The sequence below is a fragment of the Myotis nattereri genome (genome assembly GCF_964212035.1).
Source record: "Myotis nattereri genome assembly, chromosome: 1".
Lineage (NCBI taxonomy): Eukaryota > Metazoa > Chordata > Mammalia > Chiroptera > Vespertilionidae > Myotis > Myotis nattereri.
In genome coordinates this window covers 144,482,369-144,496,969 of record NC_138075.1, presented here as the reverse complement: position 1 = coordinate 144,496,969, position 14,601 = coordinate 144,482,369, and the positions used below count along the sequence as shown (strand labels likewise).

General features: G+C 42.2%; 1 protein-coding gene across 1 annotated transcript in view; it reads right to left on the bottom strand.

The window, feature by feature from the left end:
- Positions 1-956: 956 nt before the first annotated feature.
- Positions 957-14,601, bottom strand: part of NPNT (nephronectin) — an 87,838-nt gene continuing 74,193 nt past the window's right edge. Inside the window, exons 11-12 of the mRNA XM_081098940.1 lie at positions 5,302-5,558; positions 957-3,941 (exon numbers count right to left, since the gene is read on the bottom strand). Coding sequence (XP_080955066.1) covers positions 3,831-3,941; positions 5,302-5,558 — 368 coding nt within the window. The 3' untranslated portion in view covers positions 957-3,830. The remainder of the gene's footprint in view (positions 3,942-5,301; positions 5,559-14,601) is intronic.

Here is a 14,601-nt window from a genome sequence, read left to right as displayed (position 1 = left end):
CCCAGTACCCACCTGGCACCATACATAGCTATCATAATATTATTTTTAAATTTCTTAACATATTCAGAAAACATAAGCTTTCTCAGATCTCCTAAGAATGAGTAAGAAGCACCTCTGAGATAAGGGAACTTCAGTTTTTCTTTACCTTTTGCTTAAAGTTTGTGTTTATTCAAAACTTAAGTGTCCTAGCTGCTAGTATTGGAAAGAAAGAAGCCATTTAACCATTTCTCTATAATTTTGTAGAACAGATTTTTAATCTTGCATCTCATTAACTTTTTCTTTATAGTTTTCTCCATTAGAAAAGGTTGTTGGAATATGAGTAAAATGTCATAAATAAAATCAATACTAGTAAAAAGGCTTTTCATATAATCTAAACTAATAAAAGAGAAAGATGCAAATTGACCATACCTTCGTGATGCCCACCAGCCAATTAGGAATGAGTATGCAAATTAACCCAACAAAGATGGTGGGTTAATTTGCATACACCGGTGCCAAGCAGCCAGGGGCGGGGCAGGAATCAGGCGTTCTGCATCACCCCAGCCGCTCCAGGCCTCTGGGCAGCGTGGGAAGGTGCAAAGGTGGCTCTGGCTGGAGTGAAGTCGGTGCTGGCAGCCAGGGTAAGGAAGGCTGATTCTTGCACGAATCTTCGTGCATTGGGCCTCTAGTTTATATATATTTATATATTTATTTATAGCTTATATTGCTTTTCCATAAAAACATTTGAGGCAAATGTTTACAACTAAGTGAGATATAAGAAAACCAAAGTAATTTGCTAAGGTATGGCCTGTGTTATATGAACAGATTACTTTCCCTGTCCATGTTGCTGAATAATGACCTCATATTTTATAACCTAGAAAGCATAATAATGTGGGCAATTATCTTTATCCCCAATCAGGCAAGCAGTAAATATCCTCCCAATAAAAAATAACTCAAAACAATAAGAAATGAACTACCAGTATTATTAACAGTGTTTTTATTTACAAAGAATTATTTTTATTTTGCTGTTTGGGAAACCACTGACATTTTTCACTTTAGAAAACATTAAATAATAAACAAGATGTTATACAGTACTTTGGATAACTTCTTCCATCAGTTTAGTGCAATGCATTATTGGCACCTAAAAGTGAAATTTTCAATTATTTTCCCCTTTCATCTTCAGTTGTGCAGTTATATGACCCAAAAGGAAAAGAATCATTAAAAAGAGCTCTAAAGCCATATTTGCTGGCCCCTACTCAAAGGCTCACTGATTTATCCTCCCCTGCTGCCCTGCCTCCACCAAGTTAAATGACAAAAGATATTATAGGCATACTATAGTAGGTATACTATTATACCTGTTGTTCAAAAACACCCATTACCACTGGGGAACTTGGGAGATACAATTGATAAAGAGAGAGTGAATTATACAAATTAGGTGAAGGAAAAGGCCTGGCAGTTGTGTTGGGCATGGCACTCTGTATCAGTAGCCAAGTTAAGTTGTCACACACATTGCAGAGAGAATGCACCCGTTAAAGTCTCTGTAAACTGTGCTCTTTGCTGCGGTCTTTAAAAATCGGAAGCATTGTCCATTGAGCAAGTGAAAGGGTTATAACTTTTTCAAGAAAAACAAAACACATTAGAACATTGAAATACTAAAGCATCTGCCTATTATACTCTCTTTTTGGAATAAAATATATATATATGTGTGTGTTTTTTTCTTTTTTTGTTTTAATACTGCTAGGTTTGCCATAAAGGGAAAGCTCAGCATTTGGTGGGCTTGTCCCCTTTTGATTTCCCTCCATTAGAAGCCGAAGAGGGAAATGCCTAAGTTAAACCCAGGCCTAGTCCAAATTACTTGGTCTGGAGATTTTTCACTACACAGTAATAGGAGCAAAACATATTTTGGGAGATTGTGTAATCTATTACTCTTTCTTAAACACCCTTAACCACCTTAAATAGACAAAGTTTTATCTAATTTTTTAAAAGCCTCTGAGCTAGAGAGAGACACTCCTTTATAAGGGATTTTGGGATTCTAATTTAACAACTGTCCCTGCCAGCAAATGCTCCCGCATACCCTGGGCTAAGCCTGCTTCCTCTTGTCCTATTCTTAGTGCCTGTGGAGAACAGCTGGCCGCCATCCTCTCTGCGCCAGCCCCTCAGGCACTGGAAAACCAGCAATGGTTTTCCCCCCAGTCTTCTCTTCTCCAGGCTAAATAATCCCACTTCCTTTGCTTTTTCACCACAGATCTTTTTTTTTTTTCCAGCCCTTTAATCATCTTTGTGATTCTGGGCAAAAACAGCAGAAAATATGTTGATTACTTAATCAGAAGTGAGGAAGAGTCTCAGTAGTAAGCTGCATTTTAAAAACAATATTCTTTTTAACATAAAGTTAAAAAATGCAAGGAGGACATATATTAGTTGAGGGTCCTTCGATCTCAGAATTCCAATCCTGCCCCGTTGCTCTAGTGTGTAAGTGAGTCCTATTCCAACACACTTACTACCTCAAAGCCCGGGCCTACTCCACTCCATGCTGACTTGGTAGCACATAAGTTGTGAGCTAGACCCGCCTATGTTTATACTGATTTAAAAATTAGTATGAAATCCATTCCAGGAGAGCTGCTCCCAGGCTTCTCCCCAGCCTGCTCCCATAAACAGAACCCTTCCTCTGAAACGGCGGGACTGTCTCCAAGGTCTTACAGGTTACCAAGGAGAACCGTGTTATTCTGGGGAATGCCGTCGGTTTTTAAGTGAGAAACAGTGCGGGTTTCATGTGCTAAGTGCAGCTTCCTGTTTATCTAAATTGGTGGTTCTCAACCTTCTGGTCCTTTAAATACATTTCCTCATGTTGTGACCCAACCATAAAATTATTTTCGTTGCTACTTCATAACTGTAATGTTGCTACTGTTATGAATCGTAATGTAAATATCTGATATGCAGGATGGTCTTAGGCGACCCCTGTGAAAGGGTCGTTCGATCGCCAAAGGGGTCGCGACCCACGGGTTGAGAACCGCTGATCTAAATGGTTTACTCTCCTTTGTAGAGATCAAACTCAAGGTACTTAAAACATTCATCCCTCCACTGCCACAACCTGACACCATTTCCAAAGTTCTCTTGCCGATCAAAGGTCATAGGACTGGACAACATTTCACCGCGTATTTTTAATTCAAGAGATCACAAGCTGCCTTTTCCCTTGCAACTGGAGTCGGTAAATATCAGGAACACGCAACTGCGTCATATCAATAGCACATTTACACAAAACACAATACCACTAACGAGGAATTACGTGCCCACTTTACATAATTGTCTTTAAAAGAAAAATACAGATAACAAGAATAAATGCATTTTGATATGTTACACACCCTTCTTTCATAAAGTGAATGGCAGTAAAAGAGGTCAGGCCAGTCCAGAGCTAACAGTGAAGACGAGAAACAAAGTTCACAAGCACATTGTACAGCGTATCTTAGGGGAAGTCAATACTACTCGTGGCACGACACTGGACAGATAACAGACGGCTATCTGCACGAATTTCCTTTGAAAATGTCTCCCATACTTAGCTACAAGGAACACCTTGTCACCAGGATGAAGGATGGCATAGGTCTCACATGCTGAAGCCAGTTCCTACGGGATGTAGGTAGCACCCACAGACAGCTTGCATGTGTCTAACCAATGTCCCTTCTATGTCAAAGGGAGTGTCACTGTCCATTGGGATTGCACAAAAACAGGCCAAGATGTGGGTCAACAACCAGGCCTTCTCTGACCCACTGACCCACTCTTCTCCGAGGCCTGACAGAAGGGAGGAGAAGACAGGAGGTGAAGATCAGAAAAAGAAGAGGGAGCAACACAGGAGCTCGTTGCTAGTTGCGGAGTTGCACACGTTCTTCATAGCAGTGGCCTCTTTTCAAGCTCACGTCATCCAATCCAATCTCCCCAGTGTGGCCACGCCTCTTTTCACCTTTGAAGATGACCTAGGGAGAGAACACACACACACTGGTCAAGCCTCCTCTGCCCTTCCCCAGGCCGGCTCATTCAGCAGAATAAAGGCAAGCTTCCCCCAGGTCCAAACAGTAAACTTACTTAACAGAAGGAAAGACTAGAGAACAGTGTCGCCTGAGGCCTGCGTTCTGGTAGAAACTGAAATCCCCAGGAAACTCTGCATCAGACCACGTTACTCAGAACCAGTTACCCTTTAAAAGCCACACTAAACTACAGGCTGCTTCTGTCAACGATTACCAAGGCCAGAAGTAAAAAGACGGTGATGGCACGTAGAGGTGCGGACGTAGAGCCGAAGTCTAAAAGATCACTGCCATGCAGCCTCCTCTGACGCTGCCTAGCTCCTCCACTGGGCTCATGCAGCTTTGCTGCCAAATGGAACAGAGGCCAACGCCATAAGCCCGTCGCAGCATTGTTCTACTTGTGCACAGACCAAGAACTTCCACTATTCTTGCATTTTATCTTTGATAGCATCCTTGCTCCTTTCCAAAACAAATGCAACCTGTCTCTGCTGTGATTTACCTTTTTAGTTCTTTAAAAATATATATGTATACTAAGAAAAATTTTAAGAAAAAATCAGAGTAACATAAAATTTAAGACTCTGGTAAAAGCTGTATTAATGGAGCCTACCTTTTCTTTCTAAAAGTGTTTACAGAAACTATACCTACAAGCATAGATGCAGAATCTCCTCATAGTAATAGTTTTAGAAGCTGCAACGTAAAGAAGACACATCCCAAATAAGTTATTTCGATGAGGTGTTACAGATCACCTCATTGCTACCTGTGACTTGGTTAGTTAGGATAAAATTTATATATTCAGTCAAGCTTTCCCACATCCTGTCCTGAGCAGAACAATATCCTTCAAGTCTATTGCTCTGGATCCCACCCAAAGCTGCTTAACTATGGTCTCTCAGGCAAAGAGGGAACAATGGATTTTAAAGAAACATTCTGGAGAAAACCACTTTAGGGTAACTTATGGTGGTCAGAGTTTAAAGTATAAGGAAGGAAAGGAAAAGTAAGACGAGTTAAGCTCAGCACCTCTACCCTTTGAAGTTTCTCCTGATTAACAATTTTACTTTAATTATTCATTTTTTTCAATAAAAGTAGAGGATCTACCCTAGGGTGGGGAGAGTGGTGGTCGTCAGAGGTTATAATGAAGAATGTAATAAGAAGCAAAAAGGGATTAAAGAAAGAGGCAAGGAATGGAGTTGTCATGCCCAGAAAAACACACGAAACTCTGTCTGAGCCCGAGTTACTAAGTAGAACAATTCGGACCCCAGGCTTGTCCTATGAAAGGAAAACCTCCCAGGTCCACGTCCTTTGCGGTTCTACTTACGCTCTTGATGCCAGCCCCTCGCAGGCTGATCTGTGTTTGCCTCCAGCCATGGCCACCATTTCTTCCCCACAGGGCTGCTCCGTGGGCCCCCTGTTTTCTCACAAACACCTGGAGCGCGCCGGAGTGCAGCCCAGTGACCCTGTGCCTGAACGACAGGCACAGGTCCCCTGACTGCATGAGGTGGCCCAGGGGCAGCACCAGGCGAGCGGCTTTCCCCCCGGGGCCCTTGGCTGCGGAGACGGCCAGGTACTGTCCACCTGCAATGGGAAAGCAGGGCTGTGTGTGTACCTGTGACATTCCTTTCCAGCACAAACAGTATGGGCGGTCCTAATCAACCTCAAAGTCATTGGCAAAGAACCCCATGTTACTGCAGGAGAAAACCATGGCTTATTTCTATGCCTGTCTCAGATCCCATGGTTTTGTGTTTACAGAAAACACTCGCCCATTGTGCTCACGGAGAGGACAAGTTCTGCCAAGGACACACAGGAATAAGTAGTCCTAACACTGTGACTACTTCCAGTGGAATAGGATCAGACACACACAGGCATGCACAAACCACACACTTTCACCACCTCCTGGTCCTCCCCAGGTTATGATGATGTTGTCAAGCCGGCTGGCTGATTAGGTGGCTGATGCTAAGTTGCCAGGGAGAATTTTTCTACATGGATAGTTAACCTCCGGGCAGTAGAGCAGATGTGGTTTAAAGGGCATTAAATCTGTTTATTATCTCTTCTCCCTATTTTTATTTATTTATTAACTCGAGAGAGAAAACCCTTCAACAATGCCAGAGCTTGCCCTGGCCAGTATGGCTTAGTGGGTTGAGCGTTATCCTGTGCACCAAGAGGTCGCCTGTTTGATTCCCAGTCATGGCACATGCCTGGGGTTGCGGGCTTGATCCCCCAGGGGGGCTGTGCAGGAGGCAGTGGACCAATGTTTCTCTCTCTCATTGATATTTCTTCTCTCCCTCTCCCTTCCTCTCTAAATTCAACCCCATATAATAAAAGGCTAGTATGCAAATCGACTGAACAGCAGAACAACTGGCCACTATGACATGCACTGACCACCATGGGGCAGATGCTCAATGCAGGAGCTGCCCCCCCTGGTGGTCAGTGCGCTCCCACAGGGGGAGCACTGCTCAGCCAGAAGCCGGGCTCATGGCTGGTGAATGCAGCAGTGGTGGCAGGAGTTCCTCCCGCCTCCACAGCAGTGCTAAGGATGTCCGACTGATGGCTGAGGCCCACTCCCTGGATGGAGCAGGCCTAAGCCATCAATTGGACATCCCCCGAGGGCTCCCTAACTGCAAGGGGGCACAGGCTGGGCTGAGGGACTCCTCCCCCCATGCATAAATTTTGTGTACCGGGCCTCTAGTAAAAACATATTTAAAATAAAACTAAACAACAACAAAAAGCCAGAGCTTGGTATGCTTCTCACACTGGAGTGCAGCTCACCCCAGGAAGATGCAGAGGTGTTCTGGAAACCCTCCACTTCCTGGAACATCAGCTTTATTTAAAGATAAGCAGCTTTCGCCAAAACGAGTTTGGCTCAGTGGATAGAGCGTCGGCCTGCGGACTGAAAGGCCCCAGGTTCGATTCCGGTCAAGGGCATGTACCTGCGTTGTGGGCACATCCCCAGTAGGAGATGTGCAGGAGGCAGCTGATCGATGTTTCTCTCTCATCGATGTTTCTAACTCTCTATCTCTCTCCCTTCCTCTCTGTAAAAAATCAATAAAATATATTTAAAAAAAAAGATAAGCAGTTTTCAATGTGTTACATAGTAACAAATATATAATAAATATAATATTTTTTATTACATCTACATGAACACAAAGTGTTAATAAAAACTGTCACTTTGGGCGCACACTTTGTCCTCAGATCCCTGGGGCCATAGAGCGTGCCTCCCCATTGTTAGAGGAATTGCTATTAGGGGGAAAAGTTTGAGCATCAGTGAGTCGGGGGAGAGCTGCTTCTCAAGAGAAAGTTACAAGTAGTATTTGAAGCTCCATCCAAGTACAAATGACATTCCTCTCAGGCTGCTGAACTGGAGCCAACTGAAAACACACTGTTTCAGCACCGATTTATCCACAGGAAACTGGTGTGAATACTGAACACATGTGTGTATTTTGGTAGAAACCACTTATTTTTCAATGAAAAGACAACCATTTATTTTTATGCTTAATTTGTATCAGGGATGCTAAAGTTTGGGGTGTCTTTTTTTTAAAATATATTTTATTGATTTTTTACAGAGAGGAAGGGAGAGAGCTAGAGAGTTAGAAACATCGATGAGAGAGAAACATTGATCAGCTGCCTCCTGCACATCTCCTACTGGGGATGTGCCCGCAACCCAGGTACATGCCCTTGACCGGATTTGAACCTGGGACCTTTCAGTCCGCAGGCCGACGCTCTATCCACTGAGCCAAACCAGTTTCGGCTGGGGTGTCCTTTTATTTGTCAGGTGACTTCTCCTCTCCCACGTGCGCTCTGAGCAGTGGCAGGACCAGCAGGTGATGTCTGGGCCCGTAATTTTGTACCAGGCTGTGCTGAGTGCTCCTGGGGCATCTCATGAACCCTGAAGGCTGGCTTTACAGATGCAGAGTTAGGGCTTTGAGGTGAGGTCACCCAAGGTGTCACCCAGTGAGTGGCAGAGTGAAGGTTTGAGTTCAGAACTGTCTGACCTCTGTATCCGGCACGTGCTGCCCTCAGGTTGGATCACTGGTGTGCCTGCTTCTCTCCCCCAGGAGATGTCAGAACCCACAGTTGCCCCAAGCCACCCCAGGGCATCCCTAGCACGTGGTAGGAGTGTAATGCCATCTGTTGAATAAATGATGTTCTAAGAAGACAGAAGAAAAAAAACCTGCAAAGAAATAGGTCCTTGAGTCATATACTTGACTCACCAACAACAAACACAATTTCTTATCCTCAGTCCACCCCCCGCTGCCCCCATTAATCCAAATGGCATTTTAGGCCAAAATATTTAGATGGATTTTAAATGTCTCCCCATAAGTCAGCTGTTGAATTGTCACAGGTATTTTCCTTAAGACTAAGATATAAGGTTATTACAGTTAAACCTGCAAGTTTTAAGAAAACAAGGATTATCTTGAGTCTCTGTGGAATGTATACTAACATGACTGCCAGACGCTGCCTGCGAATAAGACAACCTAACAAACCAAGGCAGCCTAGTAAGAGTCAAATAATCTTTTTAGAGGCAATTAAAACCCTAACGTGTAAAATATGAGCAAAGAGGCTACTGTTGCTCTCCCTCCATGGAGCTGCTCTGAACATTTTTGCAGTGTAATAACTTATGTTTTTTTCATAAATATATCAGCCATTTTTTATGACAAATACATTTTTCATAGCAGTTTGTCATTAATAATTTAGCCAGTTTTTTACTGAAGAACATTTAAGTTGTTTCCGGATTTTCACACTTAAGATAATACCATAAAGTAGTAAGACAAGCAAAAAAAATAAAATAAAACAAAAATTTGCAACACATGAAATAGGGCTAAGTTTCCTTTTCACATAAAGAGCTCAAACATCAACAATAAAAAGAACACAAAAGAAAAATAAAAAGCATCTCAGAAAAAAGGACTTTTAAAATGTGAAGAAATGGTCAGCTTTTCGCAATAAAATAACATTAAAACGAGATGACTTTCTACCAATAAGCTTGGTAAAGGTTTTAAAAAGTAGTTTAATAAGATCTGTGTTGGGGCGGTCCTTAAATATTGTTTGGAGGAGTAGAAATTGCTATAACCCGTATGAAGGGCAACTCAGTAAAATCTATCAAAATTCAAGATGCAAGTTCCCTTTGATTGGCATTCCACATCTAGGATAAGACGTATTCAGACACGTCTGAAATGATATGTGTGTAAGGTTTTCACTGCAGTCTTGTCTGAAAAACCGCAAGACTGGAAACAATGGAAATGTTCCTCAGTGGTTAAACACAAGGGAACATCTAGGGAATAATGGAGTAACTGTCATTAATAAGAATGAGGGTGTTCTGTATGTTCTGATATAGGACAATCTTCAACAGCAATGGCTAATGCTATTTTAATGGTAACTCGGGGACAGGCACTGCTTTAAATATGTTGAATAGATGCTATCGATTATCCTCGGTTAGGTAACATGCTCAAGGTCAAAGCTAGTAAGCTGTGGGTGCTGGGTTTCAGCCCAGGCATTCTGTATTTGAAGCTCGATCCAAGTACAAATGACATTCCTCTTTCAAGTCCTTGTTCTTCATGTCAACTCAGCGTGATATCCTTAAGTGACAACAGCAAGGTACGTAAGAGGGTGCTTTGTGGTTGTATGGACAGCTATATCTCTGGAAAGATAACCAAGAAACTGGTTGTATCTGGGAGGGTAACTGAGAGCCAGGGCTGAAAGGCAGCTTGTATCTTCACTGTGGATTTATTTTTCCGTTTACAATTTTTCAAAATAATGCTTTTTAATGCTGCACCAGACATACTTGTATGTACACGCAGGCATGCTTGTTATGTGTTTAAGTGAATTCCTTGCAGCTAGCAGTAGCAGACAGGGCACTGAATCAGCCGTCTTTAACCCGTGATCCCCAGTGATCAGAGTTCCAGGAAAAGGGCCTCAGGTGCAGCCTTGACATCTATGGAGAAGGGTGTGTCTTCAGGGCCACCGCTACATGCCTGCTGTGAATCACCACATCTGTTGACAGCACAACTTTCCATTCCTTAGAGCAGTGGTTCCCAATGTGGGGCACATGTCCCACAGGGGGGCAATTTAACTTTTAAGGGGGGCGGGCAATTCAAGAATGAGTTATTAACAGTGAATTTTTTGCATTTCTTATGGTCCTAGGGGCCTCATATATAGTATGTCTATATATATAAAGCCTAAGCAACTGGCCAGCTGGTAGCTATGATGTACATTAACCACCAGGAAGCAGATGCTCAATATAGGAGCAAAAACCACAGGCATGGAAACATGGAACAGACTGATGAATCTCAGAGGGGAGAGGGGAAGGGGGAGGACGGGAAGAGATTAACCAAAGATCTTATATGCATACTAGAGGCCCAGTGGGGTCCCTCGGCCTGGCTTGCTGGGATCAGGCCAAAACTGGCTCTCCAACATCCCCCAAGGGGTCATGGATGGTGAGAGGGTGCAGGCCAGGCCAAGGGACTCCACTGGTGCGTGAATCCGTGCACCGGGCCTCTAGTAAATATATATTGTGACATATTTATGCATTTCAGTTCTCTATCATATGTTTTGAAACTTTATTTGCTATTTTTTCATATCACTTCATATCATTTTTTTTAACAATTTCTTAGTGATTTCTTCCTCAGTACTTCAACTATCCTTTCATTCTTTTATTTTTCTCTTTCATGGATGCCATGTTCTTTGGAAGCTTGTTTAGACCAAGTTAATGGCCTTTTAGGCTTCCTCCATGTGAACAGGAGTTCACTTTTTGAATACAGTAATAAGAATTATGTGTCACGGGGGGAGGGGTGGTAATCAGGATTTTAGAGATGTTTAGGTGGGGCATGGCCAAGAAAAGGTTGGGAGCCGCTGCTTTAGAGGAATGTATTAATTTCACTATCTCACAATTAAGTTTAAGATTGAATGTGATAAACACAATCCAATGAGCTCAAGGGAGGCCAGCTAGCAAATGCAATCATTTTACAGCTGTTTCTCAAAGTTGTAAATTCATTTGAGAATTTTCTTTTCTTGGAGATATTAGCATAAAAGAATATTTGCATTTCTGGATCTTGGATAAGAAATGCATATTAAAACTAGTCCTCGCCGAAACCGGTTTGGCTCAGTGGATAGAGCGTCGGCCTGCGGACTGAAAGGTCCCAGGTTCGATTCCGGTCTAGGGCATGTACCTGGGTTGCGGGCATATCCCCAGTGGGAGATGTGCAGGAGGCAGCTGATCGATGTTTCTCTCTCATCGATGTTTCTAACTCTCTATCTCTCTCCCTTCCTCTCTGTAAAAAATCAGTAAAATAAATAAATAAATAAATAAATAAAACCAGTCCTAACTGTGGAAATCCAAACATATCTTCCTTTTCAAATGGTATAATTTAGATAGAAACAATTTAGAAACAGCTAGCTTGGTAATTAGAGAATTCACAGATATAATTCATCAAATTGCTTATATTTATATACATACAACCTCACCTAAACTTCCTAAGAAGAAAAACAGGCATTCTTCCTAAGAAGCTTAATTAGTATTTCTCCACCAGTATTTGGTTAGAATTCCCCACCACAGTCTGAAAAGCCCATCTGCAATGCCACCTTGACCGAGGCCATGCACTCCAAACCCTCTTCCAACCCTCTGCCCTCCTTGGTCTCCTGCCCATCTTCCCAGCTGGAGCCCTGCTGCTCACCGCTCTCCTGTGGACTGCCTGGGCGTTCCATTCTCAGTCAGGGGCTCTCGGAGCTGGCGGAAGACGTTTTCCAACCCAATGCTTATCCAGTGCTCAAAACATCTTGCCACATGTTACCACCGACAGAGAGCTCCTTACTTTGAACAGCCTGAGCTCTTTTTAAACAGCCCTGGCTGTGGGGAAGTTCTGTAGAGAGTGAGCCAAAGTTCATCTCTCTATAGTTGTCACCTACTGATATGACGTCCATCCCTTTGTGATCACAGAGCAATGGTGATAGACGTTGTCAGTCAAGTACAAAGGCAGCCCTGTTCCACTATTTCTTCTCCAGGCTAAACACTCTGGTTTTTCCCCTGCTCTTGCACAGGCTTTGGGACCCCTCTCCACCCAGGTCTTTCTGAATGACTGACACTTATCTCTATTCTTCTCAGAAAAGAAAGAACCCACCAAAATGGATTTTCTATTCTGGGGGGGGGGGGGAGACCATATTTCTTGGGAAATGATCCAACATTTTGGCAGTAACACAGGGTTCAGTGCTCGCTTTGGCAGCACATCTACTAAAGTTGGAATGATATAGAGATTAGCATGGCCCCTGCACAAGGATGACATGCAAATTTGTGAAGCGTTCCATATTAAAAAGAAAAAAAAAAAACCACACAGGGTTCACTCATTGATTTCATTATCCACTAAAATTCTAAAGTCGTGCACACTTACTGCTAAGGCACTTCTTCCCCTCCCATGGTAGGTTTCTAGACCATGAGTCCTACCTTGTCCTCATCCTCATTAGATTTCACCCTCTTCAATGAGACCCGCGGATCTAATGTTGTGGAGCTGGTGTGTCAGCACAGCTCCACACGTTCTCCTCTGGCTTCGCGCCATCCAGTTTGGGAAGCCTGCCTTCAACAGCCAAATTCAACAGCCAGTTCATCCCGGTCACTGGTAAAACCCTGGAGCAGCCCCAGAAGGTCACGCACACTTCCCCAGGCGCCATCCAGGCGCACCGGCAGCCACCGCTGCCTTTCCATTGGTTCTGTGCTATCACAGCCAAATCACCATTTCCAACTTTTTTTTTTGCCTGCCATTTTAATTTCCAATCCTCTTCTCTATCAGAGGGCAAGTGGAATTTGGGTCACAACAAGTCTAAACATTTACGTATGAGATGAATAATAAAAAAAATGTTTAAAAGTACTAAATTGGCTCTATAATATGGTATCGAAATTCTAAAAATCAATAATTTTACTATCAACATAGACTACGTAGATGTGTAATGAATTCTTTTGAGTTTATTTAGCATACTAACAAACTACTCTCCCCAGTGTACTTGACTTGAAAGGGTTATTCATTATGACCATGAACATGCATGGCTGCGAATGATCCTTTCTTTGGTAGCAAACTACTTCAGGTCAGCGGTCAGTTGAATCCACAGGCCTGAGATCTGCTCACGGACCATGTGCGCTACCATAGGCGACGGAGGCCAGTCTGTGAGGGAGTGAAGACCCCAGAACACGCCTGGCTGTTCCGGATACTGGACTGCCTCGGAGGCTGCATGGGCAGCTCAGAGAGGTCTGGATGTGAAGTCCGTTGTTTTGCTCCGTGGACGTAGGAAATATATGTACACTCTGGGCCTCAGTATTTCCTTTGTGGAATAAAAACAATATTTAACCTGCTTCACAGGGTGGATAAAAAGATATTAAATAAAATTAATGAAATGATGAATGACTCAAGACTGTAGTAGGTAATAATTAAATGTTGGTTTCTTTCTAATTCACAGATATATGTGACATTAATAATACTAATGTTGTCCTAATAGTGATACGGATGTAAAGTACAGGACAGGGAATACAGTCAGTGATATTATAATAACTATTAGTATGTATGGTGCCAGGCGAATACTTGAATTATCAGGGTGATCACTTTGTAAATTGTGTAACTGTCTACCATGGCGCTATAGCCTGAAACTAATGTAAAATAATATTTGGCAACTGTAATTAAAAAATAATATTAAAAATGTATAATAATATTGTCCTGCTCAGAGTTAACCTTCAATGAATGAGAGAGCTAACAGGAGAGAGGGACTGCTTTGTGTGTATGCATGCACGTTGTGAAAATAATAGCTAAAAGAAATCTAAAAAACCCATTTGAATTTATAGAATATTCCTATTTTTAAAAGCTTACCTCAAATCCTCATTGTTCAATATTTGCCTAGTATTTTAAGCTTAGGGGATTTAATGAAATATTTTAGACTAACATTTTAATACCTTTCTACTTGCGATGTGCATCAAGGATTAGCGCCAAGGTATCCCCAAGGAACTTGCTAGAAAGGCATCAAAATCTACATTTTCACAAGGCACTCAGCTGATTTGTACCAATGCTGAAGTTTGAGAATAACTGGTTTAACAGAGCATATCCTCTCTCGAGTTAACTTTTGTGTGTTTTCTGTTCTTCTATATAATACTTGGAATGGTATTTAACAACTAGGCTTTTAATTAACAACATCCTTTTTAGTTAACGATATACTTTTTCTTCACATATTGTCCCTTTCATTTCTAAATCTAGAAGCAGAAATATAAAAAGAAGTCAAACTTCTCATCCTTTCATTAAGTTGACATCATCCATAAAAGATTCAATTACTGAGGGGAGGGGAAAAAACAACAATATGTAGCTTTGCTTCCTGGAACAAGACAACAAAACACCTTGCAAGTACTAAAACTTTAGATTAGCAGGAAATGTGCAATTTAAAAGCCTGTTAATTTTCCAAGGAACTATGTCTAAATCCACCTTACTATAAGAACATTCTTTAGTGGAATAAATAAAGGTCATTATAACTAATTTCTCCAGCATCCAAGTTAGATTGACATTTTTTTCAGAGAGGTATTCACAACTTCACAGAAATTTCAGGCTCCTTCAACTATGTCTCAAATCTGAAAAAAGTGAAAAACTGCATGATTGAGAAAACA